The following is a 20677-nucleotide window of genomic DNA, read 5'->3' as shown; positions in this document are numbered from 1 at the left end:
GCCTCTCCTGGTAGTATTTTCAGACTTTTGTAGTTTTATTCTATTCGTTGTGCCACTGCAAGATGACTTTTAGGAGTTTCGACCTGCTGGGAGCGCACAGAAATCCTTACCAGAGAGCGGTTTCCTGAGGGTGTCCGGAGGGTTTCCTCATGCAGTGGGGGCCCCTTTGCTGGTAATTATGAAGACTAGACCTGCAGGGATCGGCAATGCCAACGCCGACTGGATGGGCTCGCTTCCTTCGAAGCTCAGCTCCATGCCCCTCAAACACCTCGCAGTGCCAGGTGAGCGCGTCACGCGTAAAAGCCTTTGTTTCTTTCTCTTGCAAAAGTCTGACTAGATGATAAAAAGCTACACAACAATTGTATTGTGGTAGTTTAGTCAGGGACAGAGATTTCCTGTCAGGCTGCGTTCTTTTAATCAAAGGCATCATCAGATGTTGCTCTCTCTCTCAGGCTCACATGATTCTTTCACTTACTGGGTGGATGTGCACGCTCCTGTGGGACCTGACCAGAAGCCTTATGTCAAGTATCTGGCCACTATGTTCAGTGTCTTAGCCAAGAAAGTCATGGTGAAGTGGTCCATGACTCAGGTACTGCACAAAAGTATAGCTTGCTTATGGCATAAATAAAAGATGACATGTTTTAGGGCATATTTTGAAAGTGTGTATTGTTTGGCCCAGCAGATGTCATGTGTAATGTGATGCATTTCTAGAATCTGACGTTTATGGAGCAGCTGGATGCAGGAATTCGTTACTTTGATCTCAGGGTGTCCTCCAAACCAGGCGAATCTGGAACTGAGATTTATTTCATTCATGGCCTCTTTGGACATAAAGTAAGTTGTAAACTCAGCATTTTATAAATTCATTGATCTTTTTAAGATTTAAATTGTATTCAATGTGATCACTGCTTATTGTGCTTTACTGTTTGTTTGTGTATGTGTGTGTTAAGCATCCGTCAATATTGGATGTCCTGAAAGGTTAAAAGTCCACCCTTTTGTTTTTCCAAGCACTCCTATATGAATAATGAATGTTTTCTTCTGGCAATGTCATCTGTTCCCAGTTGAGGTTTTTCTTTGGAGGATGAGGATAACCTTGAAAACAGATTGTGTTCACAGACTGCGAACATCTTTCTGCTGAAATCCGTCATTCACATTGTAATTTTTTTCTTGATTATTATCAGTGCAAGGTGGACTCCATCACCCTTTCCTGGATGATTGATTGTGATATTTGATGATTTCATACCTTTGAAGCTTCACAATAGTGCTGTTTTACATGGATGTTACTGAAGGTATGAAAGGTTTGTATGAAATACTTTGCTAACCCGTCATCCTGTCTCCCTGATTGCACCCTAAGGTGAGGGATGGCCTGATAGAAATCAACTCCTTTCTGTGTAGACACAAGAAAGAGGTGAGAATCCCATTTTTCAAGATATTAAGATATTCAAATAGAAAAAAAGGATGGGCATGTGTTGAGGAGAGATAGTGGATCAATTGTACAAAGATTCAGATTTTGTGCTGCCAGGAAGGTGAACAAGAGAAAGACGAATGTATGTAGTGAAGGACACCATGGTTGTAGTAGTCGTAACAGTAGAGTGTAGAGACTCGTTTGAGATGGAGGAGGATGATCCAAGGTGGCAATCCTCCAAATGAGCAGTTAGAAGATGAAGAAGAAAAAAATGCTCTCCATATATTGTGAGAATGTGAATAACGGTTTGATGTTTGACTGTTTTAGATTGTCTTTCTGGACTTCAATCATTATTATGCGATGAAGCCAGAGCACCACGTGTACCTCATCAGCATGCTCCAGGAGGTGTTTGGCAGCAAGCTGTGCAACAACTGTGCTGTGGAGAGCATCACCCTGGACTACCTCTGGGGAAAGAAATACCAGGTGAGCTCAGGACGGAATATTTCAACACACCTAGTTTACTGATTCATGCAGCGACGGTGACTGAAGGGTATTTTTATGTTTAGAGTCTCGTGCTGATAATGGTGTGTGTGTGTGTGTGTGTGAAAAGGTATGCAGGGTTGAGTGTGAGGAGTCGTCTGCCCACTTAACCTCTGTGCTCAGGAAATCCCAGCCGCCTGTGACGCTGGTGGTCAGGAATTAGCAGAGAGCATCATCTCATTAACACTCGCTCCACAATTCAAAAGCCCTTTCTCCTTCTACTGTCTTCAGCTCCTCGCCTTCACAACTGTCTTTACATGTTGATGTTTCCTTTTTTTAATTTTATCTTTTGTCTGTCAGTTCACATCACGCCTCCAGACTCAGTTCAGCTTGGCTTTCTCTTTATCTTACTCACCGACATGTGGAGATGAGAGCTCAGCAAACAATTACATCCACACACACAAGGTCAAATGTGACCGTTGAAAATGTAAATACTACGATGACGTTATTACTACAGTATATATTTATGTCTGTGTCTCATTCTGTCACTGCCTTTCCTGTTCCCGTGACCCTAATCTGCGATTGGCTTAGTTGGCAAAGAGGGAGAGAGACTGGAGAGGAAGAGAGTAGAGAGAGTAGGAGGCGCACAGTTAGCAGCAGCTCTTTCTATTGTCATCAGTTTATTTCTCCCTGATTGGTTATTGAAGACACACCAAACAGCATAAAGTCAGGTAACATATAAACAAATATGTTCAGCCATGTAATGGAGTGAATGTCTTTAAGTGTGAGTGTGAATATCAGATTTAGCATAACCATGCAGTGGGACTGCAGTCTGTCATGTTTTCAAGTTATGTTGTCATCAGTGTAAATGAAGAGTACCTTGTTTTTCTGAATATTAGAGTTAAAAAAAATGATGTACTGCGTCTCGCCAAAGTGTATACATTTTAATCTCCCCTCTTTTTTTCCACAGGTGATCGTGTTTTACCATCATCCTTCAGCCCAGGACGTCCCTGTAATGTGGCCAGGCAACAAGATTCCTGCTCCCTGGGCAAACACTACCGAACCTTACAAACTCATTCAGGTCAAAGAGCAGCAGCAGCTGAAAACTTTCCTTTACAGTTTTTTTCTTCCTTTTGTAAAATCTTCCTTCATGACCCATTGGGCGACATTTGCAAGCTCTCCTCTCTCTGAAATTCTCCTGTTCAGTTCCTGGAAACCACGTTGAAGGAAAGAGCCAAACAGGGGTCCTTTCATGTGACCCAGGCGATCCTCACACCCACACCCAACACTGTGGCCAAGGGTCTGGTGTGGGGGCTCCGCAACTACCTGGTGGAGAGGTCAGTACCTGGCTTTGGATGAGTGAAGAGCGTGTATTTACAGGTTTAAGAGGAGGCAGCATGAGTTCTTTTCTGTCGCTCAATTCAGGGTTTTACTGGTGCAATGAAATCCATTAAATTAAAACCATTAAAGCGAAATGTTATAAACACACAGTTTTTCAACAGGCGTTCTTTAGTCTCTTGAGATCAGATGTTTTTGTGGCATGTTGATGCAGTGGTGAGCAATGCTTGTTTCTGTGTGGAAGTACTTTACTGCATTCTTGGCTAAGAGTATGGCAAACATAACGGAGTGCTCCGGGCAGAATACCACATTTTACTGTATTTTATTCAAAAGAAAATAAAAGGATTGCAAAGAATACATACATTTCAGCTTAAAGGTCACAGAGATGGAAATAGATTACACCCATGTGTTTAGGTAGGCTGAAGCTGAAACAGTGTGCATGTCTACGTTTATATGGGAAACATCCAGTAGAGGGCAGCAGTGGACATGTTAAATTGTGCTGTTTGAATTTGTGTCTGTTGTAATCATCTCCTATAAATACCTAAATTGAAGAAATTACATCATCACTGAGTACTGTGTCACATGAGATAGTAGTAGTAGAACAATGTAACATGTTTACCAAAACCGAGTAACTCATTGAATATTTGTTTACAATTTTTTTTTATAGTTGTTGATCAATTGCAGGTTGTCTTGGTTGAAGAAGTGCCCTAAATATACAATTCACCATGATTCAGTCATCAATGAATAAGTTCCAGTCCTAATTCAAACCAAGGAGCATCAAACAGCAACACATGTCATGACTCAGATATAAGATATTTGTCCTTTCTTCTGCAGGGACGGCACGATTTAAGAAACCCTTTCAGCTTTTGGAGCTTTAGCTTTAAGAGAAAGTGACAGTGGAAATCCTGCCTTACAGTAAATACACTTCATGCCACCACTGGCAGGGTATAAAGCGGCTGAACGGACACTTCGGCGAGACAGGAGGCGGCCTAATTTTGCACTTCCGAGGAAATGGGATTGTTTATCGCCGCTGGATAAACAGTCTGGCTTCCTGGTTTTGTTTTACCGGTGGCTGAAACATAGTGGAGATTTTTATGGTGTTGGAAATGATACAGCCATAGCAGTCCTCTCTCCTTTTGTGTGTGTGCGTGCGTGTGTGCGTTTGCGTGTGCCAAGAACCAAAACATAGCGTTTTGATTGCAAAGAGAGCAGTTTTACTGTGACAATACTGGCGAGGCAGCCTTTCGCAGAGACCTTGCTCTCCAAGTGTCATGCTGTATCTTGAGACCCATCGACAACATCTGATGAAATGTGATGGAGGTACAGATAAATAGTCAGCCAAGAAACAGCTAATTAGACTTTGGCAAAGTTGCAGACAAAACTATAAAAGTTTTTCAGACATAAACTTGGCAGTAGGTGTTTTTGAGCACGTTTGCAAGGCCAGGAAATCAGATTAGATTAAAGTTCAACAGCAGGATATTCAGCATAACAGTACTCGGTGCAACAGTTCATTAAATGGCTTTTTAATGCAAACTGTCTTCTGTTTGGATGCTAGAAACCTGCCAACCATCATATCCTGGGTTGAGGCTCAGCGGCCGGGCGTGGACGGAGTCAACATCATCACCTCGGACTTTGTGGAGCTCACCGACTTTGCCAACATAGTCATCAAGCTTAACAACATGTTGCTGTCTGAGCAAGATCACAAGCCGAGATGACACATGTTTTCACAACAGGACAGAGGTGTGCTGACCGCAGGACAACGCCGGTGGTGAAGGGAGGATATTTCTTTCCTGAAGTAACTTTTTTAATTACATGTGTAATATTTAATAATAATAACTTTAATAATGTTTAAATCCAGAAATAGATTCTCTTTTAACTGATGAAATTCTATGGTTTTGCATGAGGACAGTTCATATTAACATGCACATGAAAACTCTATGATCCAGTGTCCTCTGGCATGAAGCCTTTACAACTTTCTAGGAACTCATCATCAGCTGATGTACTGCTGACAGCTTTGGTCCTTCTGGGCTTTTCCAGCTGCAATGTTGTAAACAAAGTCTTTAAAAAGACTACAAATCATTCAGGGAGTCACTCATTCAGGAATCCCCCCCCCCCCAAAAAAAAAAAAAAAACCTTTAGTTTCCCTATAAAACAGAGCAAACTTTAACACATCATAGCATAAGCAGAAAATTTGGATTCCTCTGTCTGGAAACATTTTGCAGAGCGTCAAGGCAAGGCCTAGTACATTCACACTGTTGATTCTCTGTACATGTAGGCTTATATTGTCACAGCAATGGAATTTGTTAGCTCAATTTCAGGCTTACAAGTGCTGATATAAACACTAAAGTTGACACTTTAACTGTGCACTGGGTGCTTTAACAGTAATGACATGAGCATAAGAGCACAGGCTGCTGTTTGTCTGGGCTTTTTTTCTGTCTATGTTGAGCAAAAGCATTTGCTGTGAGAGAAGAGCCCACTGTGCCAACGGTGGCTCAGGACTTTCAGCATCTAGCAAGCACTAAATACAGTGGCACCTTTTTACGGGATCTGCAGAGGGAAAGCCAAATATGTGTGGCATTGGAGCCCCAGCTCCAATAAAACACATGCAATACTGCACATACATAGCTATAAAAGTTTATTGTGTTTTTGTTAGGTGTCTTTTTTTTTTTTTAACTCCAACTATTTCGAGATGCAGACATAGTAACAGCCTCGACGTTGGGGAATTGCGTAAAGAAGGTGTAATATATGGTAATATAATGTATTTCTAGTCTGCATCAGACTCCATAAAATAGAACATGCATGGCAAAAAGCAAAAATAGCAGGTATTGTTGTCTGATATGTGTTCAGAATCATTTCTGCATCAGTATGTGTGCCTTGTAAGCGCCGCGATTGCTATGCATGACACAGACGGTAGAGCAGTGACAGTCCCCCCCACATTCTTGTGGCCTGGATGAGTGTGGAGAGGAGCAGGAAGCATGGAAGGAAAAGTGATTTATAGAGTACAGAGAAATGGGGAAGTGGGCGACAAAAACAACAAAAAATATAGGATATGGACAGAGTTAATCTGAAATAGAAAGTGGAACAGGCAGTTCAAGAGTTAACAGAGCGGCTGCCACGTCCTTCAGCTGCATTGTCTGTATCTGAAAGGGAAATAAAATATTTTGTTTTCATATCAGCCTGGCTTTGTTTTTTCCACGTCCTGAATCACTTGTGTGAAATCGCCCGTTCTGTCCAAGCCACATTGTTGACAAGGTCGAGAGTGGTCACCGAGCACCGCACAAGGTCCACACACACACACACACACACACACACACACACACACACACACGGACACAAGCAGAGGCATTTTAATTGTGGAGTAATTACACACCATTGAAGGCAAAGAGGAGAGAACACAGAGCAGCACTACTGACTGAGAGCATTCCTCTGTTGCTTGGATTGGTCCTCGCCTCACTGTAACCCGCCTGGCTTCCCAGCATTCAAAGAATAAGGTCGTAACTCCAGCATGAGCGTTCAATACTAAATAAAGTAATGAAACGGCTTTGGGTCTGCTCCTCAAGCTCGCTACTCTACAAACAACATCTCCTGTGTGTCGGTGCTCTGCGGCAGACCACAGCCAACCCGTGGAGATTTAGCTCATGTAGTCACAAGACACAACAAATCACCCCGTCAATAATCTGCCATGACTGAACTATTACATGAAGAAGGGATGAAGAGTTTTGTCACACCGATCGTCGAAGCTCCACATCAGCGATGGCACCAGAGATAATACTGGGATTAAATGAGCTGTCAAAGAGTCAGACGTAATTGCGTTTGTAGTGGTTTCAGCCTCCCGGTAGGATTTGGTCTCGGGGATCGGGTTACGCTGGTCTTTTGAAGCATAGGCTGGAAAAATTACTGAAATTGTAATAAATCTATTTTCTAATCACATTTTAGCCAAGAAAATATCTTCATATGTGATTGACTACTTTTAAAGCCCACTCTGGAAGAATACTTTGATAACCACTAACCCCGCATGAAACATTTGTCCCAAAAGCAGCCTCAGGATGAATGAATGGACGGCTTATCTTTAAAAATTTGGTATGTGATGCCAACATTTTGCTTATCTTTTATTTTCATATAACATGTAACGAAAACTTGTTGAAACTCAACTAACTGGGCGTCCGAGTGTGTCGTCCAACACTAGGTGCAAAACCTTCGAAATGAGAGCTCCAGACTTGTGGTTCAGCGTCTTCAGGTCACATGGGGATTGTGGAATCCGTTTGGGAATGCTGTCAAACATTCGGTGGCCCCTTGATGCCCACCAGCTCCGGCATGATGTCAGTGGGAAAACTCAGCGGCTCTCACCGCTGGCAAACACCCGTGTAGACTTAATGACTTAATGCCTCCTTGAAGGACTTAAGAAAAGAGAAAGTTGAAAGCGACTGCGAAGCGATCGTCAGGCAGTATTATCCTGATAGCATTTTTCTGCTAAGCTTTTAGTGCTTTCCAAATGTGTCTCAGTAAATGCATTGTTGCGGCTAAGAGACGAGCAGGGATCCCTAAATGCTTCCTACAGTGTGTACCATCTACAGTTTTATGACTTTCTGCCGCAACATGTGTTTCTGAACTCTTTTCTGATTTTTTTTTTTTTAAGGCCAGTTTAGAAATATCAGGTAGCACTCAGAGCTAAGGAGCAGGGGAGAAAGTGGAACAGGGCTGGGTGCACAACCATACTTCCTGTTTATCTGTAAAGGGATCCACTCCATGCCTGCAAGATAAGATAATCATGTCTCAATGGATGTGAAATGACTGTATGTGTGTGTGTGTGTGTGTGTGTGTGTGTGTGTGTGTGTGTGTGTGTGTGTGTGTGTGTGTGTGCACATACCCTCCACTTTGACCCCAAATTCAATTCAGGATGATTTTCAATATTCTCTGCGTCATTCTCTAACAATAGGAACACTTTATGCTTCGGGCTTTGGTCGTTCCCTTCATTGGCTCTGCATGATTCATATTAAAGCTTTCTGCAACTTTAGGTAATGAAATGTGAAGAATGCAGAAATTTCTGCCAAATAAAATTACCTAGTTGTGATATGGGACCGGTGGCATGTGTCTGAAGCTCATGGTGCCGTTGGATGGATGCATGATGAGACATGTAGCTCAGATTTTCCAGATAGTGCACATAACTTGTGCAGCTTGCAGCCTGTCACAGTCTTCGGATGCCAGCAGCTCTCAGTGTGTGTGACATGAAGAAAGAGTTATAAGAAGGACTTTTGATGTCTTCAGGCTACGGGACTCATTATAATTACATTTGTTGTGTTTTGAATATTTCCACCTGGTTTATGATTACGATCTAATATGCAATGGAATTAAACACAACATCGGTTTCACTTGGCGTGCTCCATATTCCACGATGTGTGTCTTCATATGAAGCCTCTGTATTGGGAGTATGATATTGCAACACACTGCCACATATTCTAGGCTTGCTATTCTCAAAATAGGTTGATCATCTCAACCTGGGCTTTCATTTTTAAGTTTTTCAAACCTTTTAACATTCCTCTTGCCTTCTCTTTGATTTGCAATTGTTTGCTCACCAGTTTGAAGCTTATTAATCAAAACCCGAGTGGGACTGGGTTATGTCTCAGGCAGGGAGGCCAGACCGCTTGCCTGCTGTATCATTAGTTAAACATGCATTTTATCATTGTTTCTTATCATCAGGCACCAAGTGAAAGAAATCTCTCTCTCTCTCTCTCTCTCTCTCTCTCTCCCTCTCTCCCTCTCTCTCTCTCTCTCTCTCTCTCTCTCTCTCTCTCTCTCTCTCTCTCTCTCTCTCTCTCTGTGTGTGTGTGTGTTTCTGTCAGACATAGGTTTCTCTCTTTGAAGCATTTATGGTGAGAGGTCAAGTGAAGGTCTGTTACCACCTGCACATTATGATCTCTGGTGTGTGCATGTGAGTGTGTGTGTGTGATAGACAGAAAGAGAGAGAGAGAGAGAGAGAGAGAGCCTCCCTCCCTCCTCCCTCCCTCCTTGTCCTCTCTCCCACTCCACTTCCAGCTGTTGCTGCATTCCTCCACAGGTCGCGATTGGCTGGAGCCGCCGGCTTTTTCGCGTTTTGTGTACGTTTCTGGCTGTCAGTGTGTGGATGTGACACAGGATTAGCCAGCTTTCCTGCACTCCTGGAGGTTTGCGCCCGCTGCACAGGGAATGTCTCCTCCTCCGTGAAGTCTCAGGCTGTAATCCCACCACAACAAAGCGACAGCGGCATATTTTTTTTGTGCGGACTTTTCCCTCCTGGAGCAGCAGCAGTCCCGCTCTGCGCGATGACAGAAGTGGCCAGTCCAGCCTCAGTGATGGTAAGCAGCTCTGTACACACTTGGAAATCTACAACTTTCTCATGCCATTGATGTACTAAACCAGGAAATGGTTGTATCCTTGAATGCTTCTCCCGGTGGAGCTCAGAAAATGATTTCCAGAGTTTACCTGTTCAGTGAGCTGGAGCGGCGCAGCAGCGCACAGATTTGCGCTCTGGAAGTTAAAACACAGGGAAAGTTTGGCCTCGGTCTTGGTCACCTTTTGAAAATAAATACAGGTGCGTTTTGTATGGTTTGGCTGAGGATAAAGTCCAAAGTGTAATAGCTGGTAATGCTCAGGATGTTTGAGTTCTGCTGATCTTTATTTTAAACTCTGCTTCAGTACTGTGGCCAACAATGACAGAAATAGCGAAACTGTCTGCAGAAAGATTGCACGAGGAGAAAATAGGGAAGAAATCAGATTCTGCTGCTGTGAGTCATTTTGAGGGATTGTGAAAGCCGATACATGGTTTTTTTTTTTAAACCATACATCTGTCACACAAATTGATATTCTTTGATATTCACTGTCTTCATTTGTCTCATTGATGTTCTGATTTGTCAAACACAGCTTAATGCTCCCTCTAACTTGACCTAATCTGGTAATAAGCACATTCAAAGGCAGAGCATAACAAACTGTCTTTAACAACTTAGGTTTGTGAGTGTGGATCAGGTGTTTGTGGTGTGTGATTGCATGTAGGAGGACAGTCAAACAGCCCATGCATATCCAGCATATTATCATCAGCTTATCCGAAACTGTTAAAGCTATTTGTGACACCTTAAGTGGTGTGTTACTCTGGATCCTTGTGGATCCTGGTGTTTTCAGCCATATTGCTGAAACAAGAGAGGCAACTAGCCATGTCATGAGAGTGGTGACACCATAAAGGGTCAGCTCTTTCATCGAGGTTATAATTTATATGTGGTTTTATGATCGCAGCTTTCTCAAAAACCTTTCACCTTGGCTCGAGTTGGGATTTTGAAGCGAAAAGAAAGCAGCCATTCCGTCCAACCCAAATAGCTTTATCAGCCCCTGATGTCCACACTGACATCTTGTATTTGGTTTATGTCAGTCTATGTTGTCAAAACACTTAAAACGCTAATAAACGAAAGACTTTAAGACGGTTAATGTAATATTGATATATACGTAGCTGCTGGGATTGCCACTGGTGAACTGTGGGAGCTTCATATGTTTGGAGACTGGTGGTGCAGCTGGGGGAGGCTCCTCCAGGCCACTATTAATCTCTTTGCTTTCACATCTGGATTCTTTAAGTCTGTGTTTCCACCATTTAGCATTTCCATTGTCTCTCCTCCAGTTAGCTGTTATCTCTAAAATCATCTCCTCTTTTCCCTTTAAATCAAGCTGTCAGCTCACCGAACGACTCCAATTTCCACACGCAGCTCTTCTTACCAGATCACTGTCCGTCCATATCTCTGTGTCATATCCGGACTCCTTTGAAAACCAAACATCAGTTGATCCCCTACATATGGCCAGCTGAAGTAATCTGGGCTTTTCCACAGACGCACACTCACACACACACACACACACACACACACACACACACACACACACACACACACACACACACACACACCCTCAGTAGAAATTCAAGTTCGATTTCCTCCGCCTTTGAGTCAGCTGCAATAACAATGGACTTTCTTTCCTGTGAGGATCTTGCACTTTGCTGAATGATAAAAAAAAAAAAAAAAAAAAAAATAGAAAATTCTAATAGGAGTGTGAGAGAGTTCAAGTGTGGCGGATATTTATTGTTTCAGCAGAGGGTCAGGGTCAAGATGTAGTAATCCACTTTTAGAGGTTTTACAAAATGCACACGCACATTTGTGCATCACCACAAGAAAATATTCACTTTGTAAAAGTTTAATGTGGACTACAAGATGTACAGTAGTTATATGTGCTTATGAGAGAGCAAATCAGTCTTGCTGCTACATACAAGCATGCAGACACACAGGGCGAAGAGGCAGGAAGGAGATAACCCCATTTAGCCCCATGAGCGGCCCTGTATGAGGGACACACACAGAGAGAGAGGGACTCCATATTAAACAGCATCTGTGATACAATGCTGTCTTTGTCAGGTGGGAGGAGGAGAGGGTAAAGCTGGAATGTACTGGGAGGGGATATCAGTGAGGGACAGAGGGATGGAGAAAGACCCGGCTGGAGGAGAGACGTTAAACAAAGCGAAGCAGAGATACAGATGTTAGACGAATACAAAAACTTTAAAATCACGGCGATAGGACTTTAGAGCTCTTACTGATCTCCACCTTCTTGTTATCAAGTTGGTCAGGTGTGAAACACATCTCAGAGCATCGTCCTGATGAGCTCAAGGCCAAAGAGGTTAGACTGCCAGCATAAAACGTGAGTATTAAGAGTAAAGAAGAACGATCAACAGGACATAGGGACTATGCCTCGAAGTTTTAGGAGTTTTCTCTTTGAGCAGTGTGTCTTTTTCCATCACTCTTGTTTCTCTCCTTTTCTCCAGATGGGGGTCAAACTGAGCATTTCGGGGAGACTCAGCTGCTCCACAGATGGGATCAAAAAGAGTTTGTGTGCCTGCATTTGTTGTCGTGCTCTCAAACTGAGCTTTCTCAGTGAACAGGATTGTCCCAGGCTTTTAATAAGGCAAAAAAAATGAAAGAACGCTTAAGTTGCACATTTTTAGCATTTTCTCACTGGTCTGCTTTCCCATGAACAGAAGAATTTATCTTTGAAAATGTTCCCAATGTATTAACTTCTTCCACTTCAGGAGATATGGATTTTGTAAACAAAGCACATCAAAACATTAGTGTTCAGTGAGAAAGTAGATTGCAATGGGAAACAGTCAAGTTGATTTTTGTTCCCCTGGTTTCAGTTCTGAAAACTATGCAGTCCTGCACGGTTTTAGTTAAACATATGATATGAGATAATGCTGAGGAGTGAGGCAATAACTATATTATAAACATTTAAGTGCATGATGTTAATGTCTTTTTTCACAGTGCTCTTTCTCTTGCTCCTAATTTCCTCATTGCATCCACGGTTTTGTGTGACGTATATTGTGTGTGATGATGTTGCACGGATAATGGTAAATTCATTGTGTAGCTTTATTACACAGCTGCTTACATTGATGTTATTGACGTAATGGGAGGAGCAAGAGTTGCTTTTGCAAGCACTTTATTACTTTTAAATGTTCAGATAATAGTAAAGTAACTCAATTACTTTTGAAAAAGTGACTAATAACTGTAATCAATTCATGGCATTTCAGTAACTGGCTCAGCTCTGGATGTGAAACATGACTATCATTGGAAGATGCAGGTGTGAGCTCTCCTGGGAAAGAAAAAGAAGGAACTGCGAGATCTCAAAGTGGGGGGTTGACACGCTGCACTGCCCTGCTTTAACTGCAGTAAACTAAGCTACAAACCTGTCTTGACCTGCCTCCACTGGAACTCACCTGGGGAATGAGGGCAAAGAGGGGGCCATGGATACAGGAAAATGAGGGCACGAGATAGAACAAAAAGAAATAATGTGAAAAAAGAGAAGCTACTTAGTAGAGAAAAGAGCCTGAGTGTTAAAAAATAGTGAAACAACTGAATGGTTTTTCTTTTAACTTGTGCAGTGGGATTGACCTCCTTTCTTAAGCAGGTCTCCATCATTCAGCCAGCTGATGTTGCCACCATAGACAGCGTGTTTGCTTTGTCTACACCGGTCGTGGAAATAACCAGTGGAATGCGTAGCCCGTATCGTCATGCCTTAGAAGCTTATGTGCGACTTTATTTGTTGATGCTTGTGTGTGGATAAGGGGTTGGAAGGGTGGCTGAATAGAAAGAGTGTGTGCCAGTGTGCGTTTGTCTGTGCCGAGGGGCGTTCAAAGGCAGCGAGGGTGTCAAAGAAGCAAAGGAAGTGAGCTCAGAGAGGAAACCGGCCCTGAATCAGAGGAAGCGCTCCTGAACTGGGTTTGATTTGTATTTCCTCTGCTAGTGATTGGAGGAAAGAGACAGAGAGAGAGAAAAAAAGAGTAAAGAGTGGGAATTAAAAGGCAGGAGACAAGAGAAAAAAGAAGTATATAACTAACAGCAGAAGGATGAGACAGTAGGAATTTATTAATTATGCAAAATGATGAATTTAATCAATATTACAGTTGGATGAACTGGAGGATAACTCGAAAGGAAAAAAGGAAAAGAAGTAGTGATGACGGGAGGTGGAAAACAAGATGCGGTCATGGTGGTTTCCTATAAGCTGTAATCATCTCTGCTTTGGTGAGAAGCTCTTCACTCATCCATCTGGGTGTGTGTGTGTGTGTGTGTGTGTGTGTGTGTGTGTGTGTGTGTGTGTGTGTGTGTGTGTCCACATGTTTGCGTCCTTGATTGTGTATAGACACACAAATAGTAGCACGACTGTTTTTGCTGTTCCAGATTGCAGGGTAGTGCAGGGGTTGTCCTTGGCTCAGGATCTGAGTTTGTTCACTCGACCGTACATTTCTGAGACATTGCCGATTCTGCCTACTTTCATCCCGCTCCGCTTTCATTCCTCTTTGAGTTTGTCATCCTCTTCCCTTCAGCTGCAATATTCCCACTAAACATAAAACGCTGTGACTTGATGTTCTCTGTAATTTAGACTTGACTGCAAATCATTACAAGATAAAGGCAGTAGAAACTTGTAGTAGCTGCCGTTTCTTTCCAGAGACAAATGCCTGAAGAGGCTTCATTACCAAGGATCATGAGATTGTTCAGCAGAACGTGCCCGTGAGATTAAGACATGCCTTTGTTTTGACACACCTTGACATCTGACCTGTGTTAGAAGAAAGAAGCTAATGGGACCTCCAAAGCAAGGAGTTGTTTTCTTGGCAGGAAGAATGTGCTTGGTGAATTTCATGGACATTGCATCTTCATGGAACAGATTGTGATTTATATCTCTGATGTTTTTAGCCTGAGGCTGGCACTAAAAACGTCAGCGGGTCACAAAAATGAACAAGAATGATCCTCCGGCAACCAAAAGTCTTGATTGCAGTTTCATGACAGATGGTGGCTATGTGGCCTAAAAGCTTAGTGATATGTCAAGTAAGTAACAGAAATTCATATTGATTAACTTTGCCATGTGTCAGATCTAACAAAAAAACATAAGCAAATAAAGACAAAGACTGCAGTGCACTCAGTGCTGCTGTGTGAATTGAAGCCATAATCAATAAGTTGTGAGAAAAGCAACATTTTTTTACATGTGTGCGCGTGTGCATGTTTTTCCTCTCCAGTCACACACTTTCCTTGGAACACTTTCGTAGAAAGAGTTCCTCTCATGTGGCAGCTGGACATGCCTGCAGCAGTATGTGGGTGCGTGCCTGCGCGTGCACGTGCGTGTGTGCAGCAATCCTTACGCAAGGATTCTGTGTAGATATATCCAATCTGAAGTGGATTATGTCACTTTTGTGTACTTTGCGTGGATAAAGGCAAAGACCGATATTAGCAGCCTGCCCACCTCTGCTCACGTCTTTAATTGCATTTACATTCGGATTTTCAGTGTAAATGTTTACATGTGTTCCTGTCTCATATGTCTGCTTTGTTTTTGGTTTGCCTGTATTTACTTGTCCGATTTCTGTTTGTGTGCAGGAATCTGAGATGATGTTCCAACCAGAGTCAGATCAGAGGTCCCCCGTTGACCCCAAGGTGAGGGGATACACGCAAACATGCATGCACACACACACATTTAATGGAATTCATCACAAAGGCAAGGACTATTTTATAAGAAAAATATTTAATAGGAACATAGAAAATCACTAAAATTAAAATGAAGTGATGTTAGCACTTTCTTTTGCAGCTCTATTTATTATTTTAATTCTATTTTAACTATCTATGATTATTTTATCCTATTGAGAAGAACAAAAAAAATGTGTGCTCATAGATTTTAGTATCAAATTGACCTTTCTAAAATAACTGATGTTTTTCAGTCTCCACCGCTGGACCTGATCGACACAGGAAAAGGGCTCAAGGTTCAGACCGCTACGCCCCATCTGGTTAGTCTGGGCAGTGGGAGGTTGAGTGTGGCGATCACCCTGCTGCCATTGAAAGAAGGTAACACACACTCAAACACACACACACAAAACATACACACAATGAAGAATCACTATCTTAATGAAGTAGCCGTCCATCGTTTCCCTTGTTTCTGATGTGTGAATTAATAAATCTTCTAAAGTAACTTCTCAGTCATCATGCAAAGTTACAACCCGTAGAAAAGCCAGATCGTTACGGTCTCGTTCTCTTCCCTCCCCTCATCTCTGCGCTTGTCTGCTTTTCCCTCCTCGACTTCTGTTTTCTTTTTGCCCTCTTCGCATGCACCAGTGGCTTCATTCCCATGGTGACCAGAAAGGTGGAGTGAGGGAAATTAATACTCTTTGCTGGACTGCAATCAAGTCAGGGAGAGAAGTTGGCGCTAATTTCTTGCAAAACGGGGTTGTTTATTCAGCAAATTCCACACAACTTATTTCTAAATCTACATTTATTTCTCTTTATTGTCACACAAGAACAAAGTGATCTTACTGGTTCGGTCATACACAGCCCAAATCTATGCTGAACCATGAAAATAACAGGCACATTATTAACAAGCTATTGTTCAAACAGTGATTAAACAAAAGACAGTTTTTTTTTGTTGTTTTTTTTTGTTTTTTTTTTTACAATAAAGTAAAACCACTCAGTCACTATATCATTGGAATGTGTTTTCCAGATACGCTCAGAAAGTTTTTTCTTCATCATAAACATCGTCTTACAGTTCTTGGCTCACACACTCGAGATTCCTCTATGATCATGTATTGAAGTTATTTATAGTTTCTCTGTCATCAGCAGTCCACAGGTGTCATCCACTCCCCTCTCTTTCCTCATTCACTCTGGCATTTACACTCCTTAAAACCAGCTACTCCTCCCAGAGGCAATGCACTGATTTATATTAATTTATCTCCCTCCACCACTGTCTCACCTTGAAACATGTCTTCTTCTCACATTTTAACTGATTTTCCATGTGATGTAACAATAATGAGTCCCCAAAATGTGCAAGTGTAAAGATATTTATGCCACCACAACAGTAATAAATCTATATTTCCACAAACTCAAGAAGCAAAAACTACAGCCTCATTGCACGTCGCTAAGTATCTCGCCAAACTCTTAGTAGGGAAAAGATCAACTCTGATAAATAGTTTTTTAGAACATGATGAATTGAGGGAAGCACTTGTACATGTTATTTTGTAGCCTTTTAAAGATCATTCATGACGTACGACAAATTGAATCACATTTGCATTTGTGACTTTAAAAGCCACTCAATCTTCAGTTCGTAGTTGAGTAATCGTTGTGACTCTCAGGCGTTTGTGAAATAGACAAAGATTTTATTATATTCCCGATGCAGAGAAACAGACGCTTTCTGTTTCTTTTTTCATCCTCTCCATGAGAGTGCCGTTGTGAAAGTTGTATGCTCATACTCAGTTATGTTTAGTTGTAGTCTCGCATATTCAGCATAGTCCATTTGAAAAATGTATAACATAATATTAATCAAATTTTATATACTTTTTCAGAAATCTACTGCTATGTGTTACAGAGATGTGAGTTATTTTATACTTATAGCATTGTACAACACAATGAACACCATTTCAACATTTTATTATTGAAAGATTGCGATAAATATCACATATCTGGCAGTAAAAAGGTTGATCCAGTGGTGGAGTGAGTCCTGCTCACATATCTTAAGTTTAGTGGTATTATTTTTGCATATTGCCTTCTCATGCCATTTCTCATTTCCCCTGCTCGGTGTGCCCTCCCATGCCAATGAGGAATGTCAGCTATGTGAACAAGACATTTCGGGAGCGCTGAGAGTCGTTTTCCCATAAGAAAATTTCAATCTGAACACACATTTTTTTTATGATACATGACGCCGCTTTCCTCACCCTCGCTCCTGGATGGAAGACAGCCTTCTGCATAAAACTCCTATACTCTCCTTGATCAGTTTGAACATGTTGCTTGTCCGGACATATTAATCTGCATCAGGAGAATCAAAGTCTTAAAAGCATGCGTTCTAATTTGATCGCAAGTAAGCTGATTAATGTAGTGATAAATGAGAACCTTTGAATGATTTCAATTTTATTTTTCTTCTTGCCCAAAAGGGGGTGCAATTTCAACATTGTGCATTGTTATCATTACCTCCAGGTTCAAAACTCTATGTTAAAGTTAAGACCTGTGTTATCTCTTTATCTTTGTTGCATATAAAGATTCTAAAGTGATGTTTTACTTTATTCTGCTCTCCAGATCTTCTACTCTGACATGTGATCTATCCTTTCAGACCGATGTTGGCTAAAATCTGACTTAAACCTTGAGTCCTGCAGTCTTCAGCATGCATGTTATCACATATCTTCCCACACACACTGTGGCTTTGGTGGTAATGCCACCTTAAAAGCAATAGAGTTGTTAGTTTTCAGTCCTGTATGGCTGATCTCTTTGCTGGCGTCACAGTGGAGTGTTATATGTGTCACACTGTCGAGCCTAGATAACACTGCATCCTCATTAGAGTGATTACCACAGTGTGTATTTCAATGTTTTAGGGGTGACGCGTATCGGCAGAGAAGATGCACCAATTCCTCAAGATATTACAGTCCAGGGGCCCGGCATCGAGGCAGAGCACTGCCTCATCTTCAATGAAGGTTGGTGTCGGGGTCACGCCGAAGACAGCTGCATTAATCTGATGAACTGGTTTAGAGTTTGCATCATTGCTTATAATTGTGATAAAGAAGCAATCTCTTTACATTGTAATTAACAAGCTTTACTCTTTGTAACCACATATATTTTTGTTATAACCCTGCTGAATCATTGGAAACAAATATGTTCCTGAAGTAAGATTATGTTTGACATCATCCCATAAAAAGATTTCCAGCTAAATTCCATCATAAACACAAAAGTATTTAGACTTGTTTTGTGAAGATTATCTTTATTCAGCATCAGAAGTGATTACCACAATATCACTGGCTTACTCTTTTGTGTCCTAAGAGTCTAATAAGTCCTCAGTCATCTAGATGTTTAATAATAATCATCATAGTATGATCATTTAATTGTCCTTTTATGTACATGTTAGTTTCCAAAAGGACTTAACTGATGTTTCCGTGTGTGTGTGAGCGAGTTGAACTCTTTTGTAAGTTGTCAATTGAAATATAAATGCTATACATACAGCGCATTGCATGAATTGAAAGTGTGTTTAACCCTCACACTCTCCCGCATTCTTTCTACCAGGAGGTGTTGTGACCCTTGACCCCTGCGGTCACCTCTGCAGCTTGGATGGAGTCCAGGTCACAGTACCCACGCCACTCACACAGGGTGAGAACTGGGAAAGGATTGCATGCTGCATATCAGCTTTCTTTCGCTGTTGCATCTGGTTACTGGGTCTTGCATTACCTGCTTTGAAATATTGCCACCTACTGGTTAATGGAAGCACACGGCTTCAATGAAGTTGACTGTATTGCTGAGAGTGTAGTTTCAGGGTGTGCATGTGTGTGAAAGACGGGGAGAGTAGTTAGCTTGTCGATTGGTTAACTTGCATTCCTCTATGTTTTTTGTATGAGTCATCTGGGCACAGTTGCCTTTCTGCTGGGTTCCTGCTGGAAGTACAGGCTGTACAGTATGTTTGTGTGTAATTTCACTTAAAGATTTTGTGTGTCTGTGTGTGTGTGTGTGTGTGTGTGTGTGTGTGTGTGTGTGTGTTCTTGTATTTCTATCCTTGTTGGGGCCAAATGTCCCCACAAGGATAGCAAAACGTGAAACGACGTGCCTTGTGGGGACCTTTTTCCGGTCCTAAGTAGGAGAAACAGTGTTTTCTTGACCATGTTGTTGTTACTGAAAAAAGTAAAAGTGCAAAAACATTTCTTTAGGGTTAGGCTTTGTTGTGGTGTGGGTTAGGGTTAGGGTAAGGGTCAGGGTTAGGGGCTAGACATGAATGGGAGTCAATGGACGGTCCCCACAAGGATAGAAATACAAGACTGGGCGTGTGTGTGTGTGTGTGTGTGTGTGTGTGTGTGTGTGTGTACAGTTCTGTGGATGTGCGTCCCTCTGGTTCGGTTTAATTCATTGTGGTTTGGAACAGCTCGCTGCTATAATGAGTCACAGCTTCCACCAACAGCGGAGCACACACAACCCTCCAGGTTCTGTCACTGCCGGCTGCAGAAAACTCTCCAAACACTCAAACATAGTCTCTGGAATATCAGTTTCCTTCCTTATCTTTCTCGTCATCCCTATCCACGTGCCTCTGTCTGCTCTTTGTCCGCCATTATCTACGACTCATTATCTCTGGTCTGTTTACTCCCGTCTTTCTCTTGCTTCTCCCAGTTCCCCAGTTTTTGTTCCTAAACTCTCCCTCTTTCACTGTTTTGCCGACTGTAATACTTTCCACTCAGTTTTCCTTCCTTTTCCTTTTCTTCTCTCATTTCAGTGAACTGGGAGGGCACAAGCTTGTCTTCCCTTTCTGTTTACACTTCAGTTCTATTCATTGTCACCGAGTGGCCTGACCATTTCAGGTTAAATATTGACAGGCCTATTTATTTTCCCGCTCAGCCTGGCCGATTCAAATATTGACCTCGTCTTTGTCAAACGACACCGGGACATTGTGAAGCAGAAAGGGCAAAGTAAAGGCCTGAAAAAGGAAAAAATAGGGGGGTTAAAAAAAAAAAAAGTCAAAAGGTCATGGTTAGGAAAATTATGGAGGAAGAAAAAAGCGGCGAAAAGAAAGAATATCCACTGGCCTCAGATGCTCTGGGTTCAGTTACTTTAACCACAAACATGCGCGCACGTACACACAAATGCAAACTGTACGGGAGTCTGGAGATGATTAGCTATGTTTAGGAAATGAACTGTTCTGTGTTTGGGAAATTGGTGCATGACCTGGAATCGCATCAGCTTCACAGCAAACTCACTGGAACAGCTGGATGTCACTTGTCGAATAGCAATGAGTTTAGGGAGCATCATAGGAAAAAAAAAAAGCAGTTTCACATTGAATGTTAGCATGTGGTAAGAGGACATTAAAAACAACTGTATAAGCTAATCGAATTCATCCAGCTGGTCAGCAGGAAGACGTCTATATCCTGAGAATGTATGCACCTTTTATCCTGTGCCATCCTTCCATAAGGTTTTT

At 42.0% G+C, this 20677-nt stretch overlaps 2 protein-coding genes across 6 annotated transcripts in view; both read left to right on the top strand.

Moving 5' to 3' along the window:
* Window positions 1–178: 178 nt before the first annotated feature.
* plcxd2 (phosphatidylinositol-specific phospholipase C, X domain containing 2) lies at window positions 179–5023 on the top strand. Its single transcript, XM_030099797.1, has 8 exons — window positions 179–281; window positions 453–589; window positions 712–831; window positions 1352–1405; window positions 1730–1885; window positions 2853–2963; window positions 3089–3219; window positions 4776–5023. Exons 1-8 carry the CDS (start codon window positions 179–181, stop codon window positions 4933–4935), a joined length of 972 nt encoding a protein of 323 aa, XP_029955657.1. The 3' UTR covers window positions 4936–5023.
* Window positions 5024–9269: 4246 nt separating this feature from the next.
* The window catches only part of phldb2b (pleckstrin homology-like domain, family B, member 2b), a 35969-nt gene continuing 24561 nt past the window's right edge, over window positions 9270–20677 (top strand). For 4 of the 5 annotated variants that reach the window (XM_030099254.1, XM_030099255.1, XM_030099256.1 and 1 more), the window contains exons 1-5: window positions 9270–9552; window positions 15136–15192; window positions 15474–15597; window positions 18105–18203; window positions 18787–18870. In XM_030099254.1, the coding sequence (XP_029955114.1) occupies window positions 9520–9552; window positions 15136–15192; window positions 15474–15597; window positions 18105–18203; window positions 18787–18870 (397 nt within the window). In that variant the 5' untranslated portion in view covers window positions 9270–9519. Of the gene's footprint in view, window positions 9553–13772; window positions 13792–15135; window positions 15193–15473; window positions 15598–18104; window positions 18204–18786; window positions 18871–20677 lie in introns of those variants that run through there. The other variant, XM_030099252.1, reaches the window with a different exon arrangement.

The sequence above is a fragment of the Salarias fasciatus genome, chromosome 9 (genome assembly GCF_902148845.1).
Source record: "Salarias fasciatus chromosome 9, fSalaFa1.1, whole genome shotgun sequence".
Classification (NCBI taxonomy): Eukaryota; Metazoa; Chordata; class Actinopteri; order Blenniiformes; family Blenniidae; genus Salarias; species Salarias fasciatus.
This window is presented reverse-complemented; position numbering and strand designations above follow the sequence as displayed.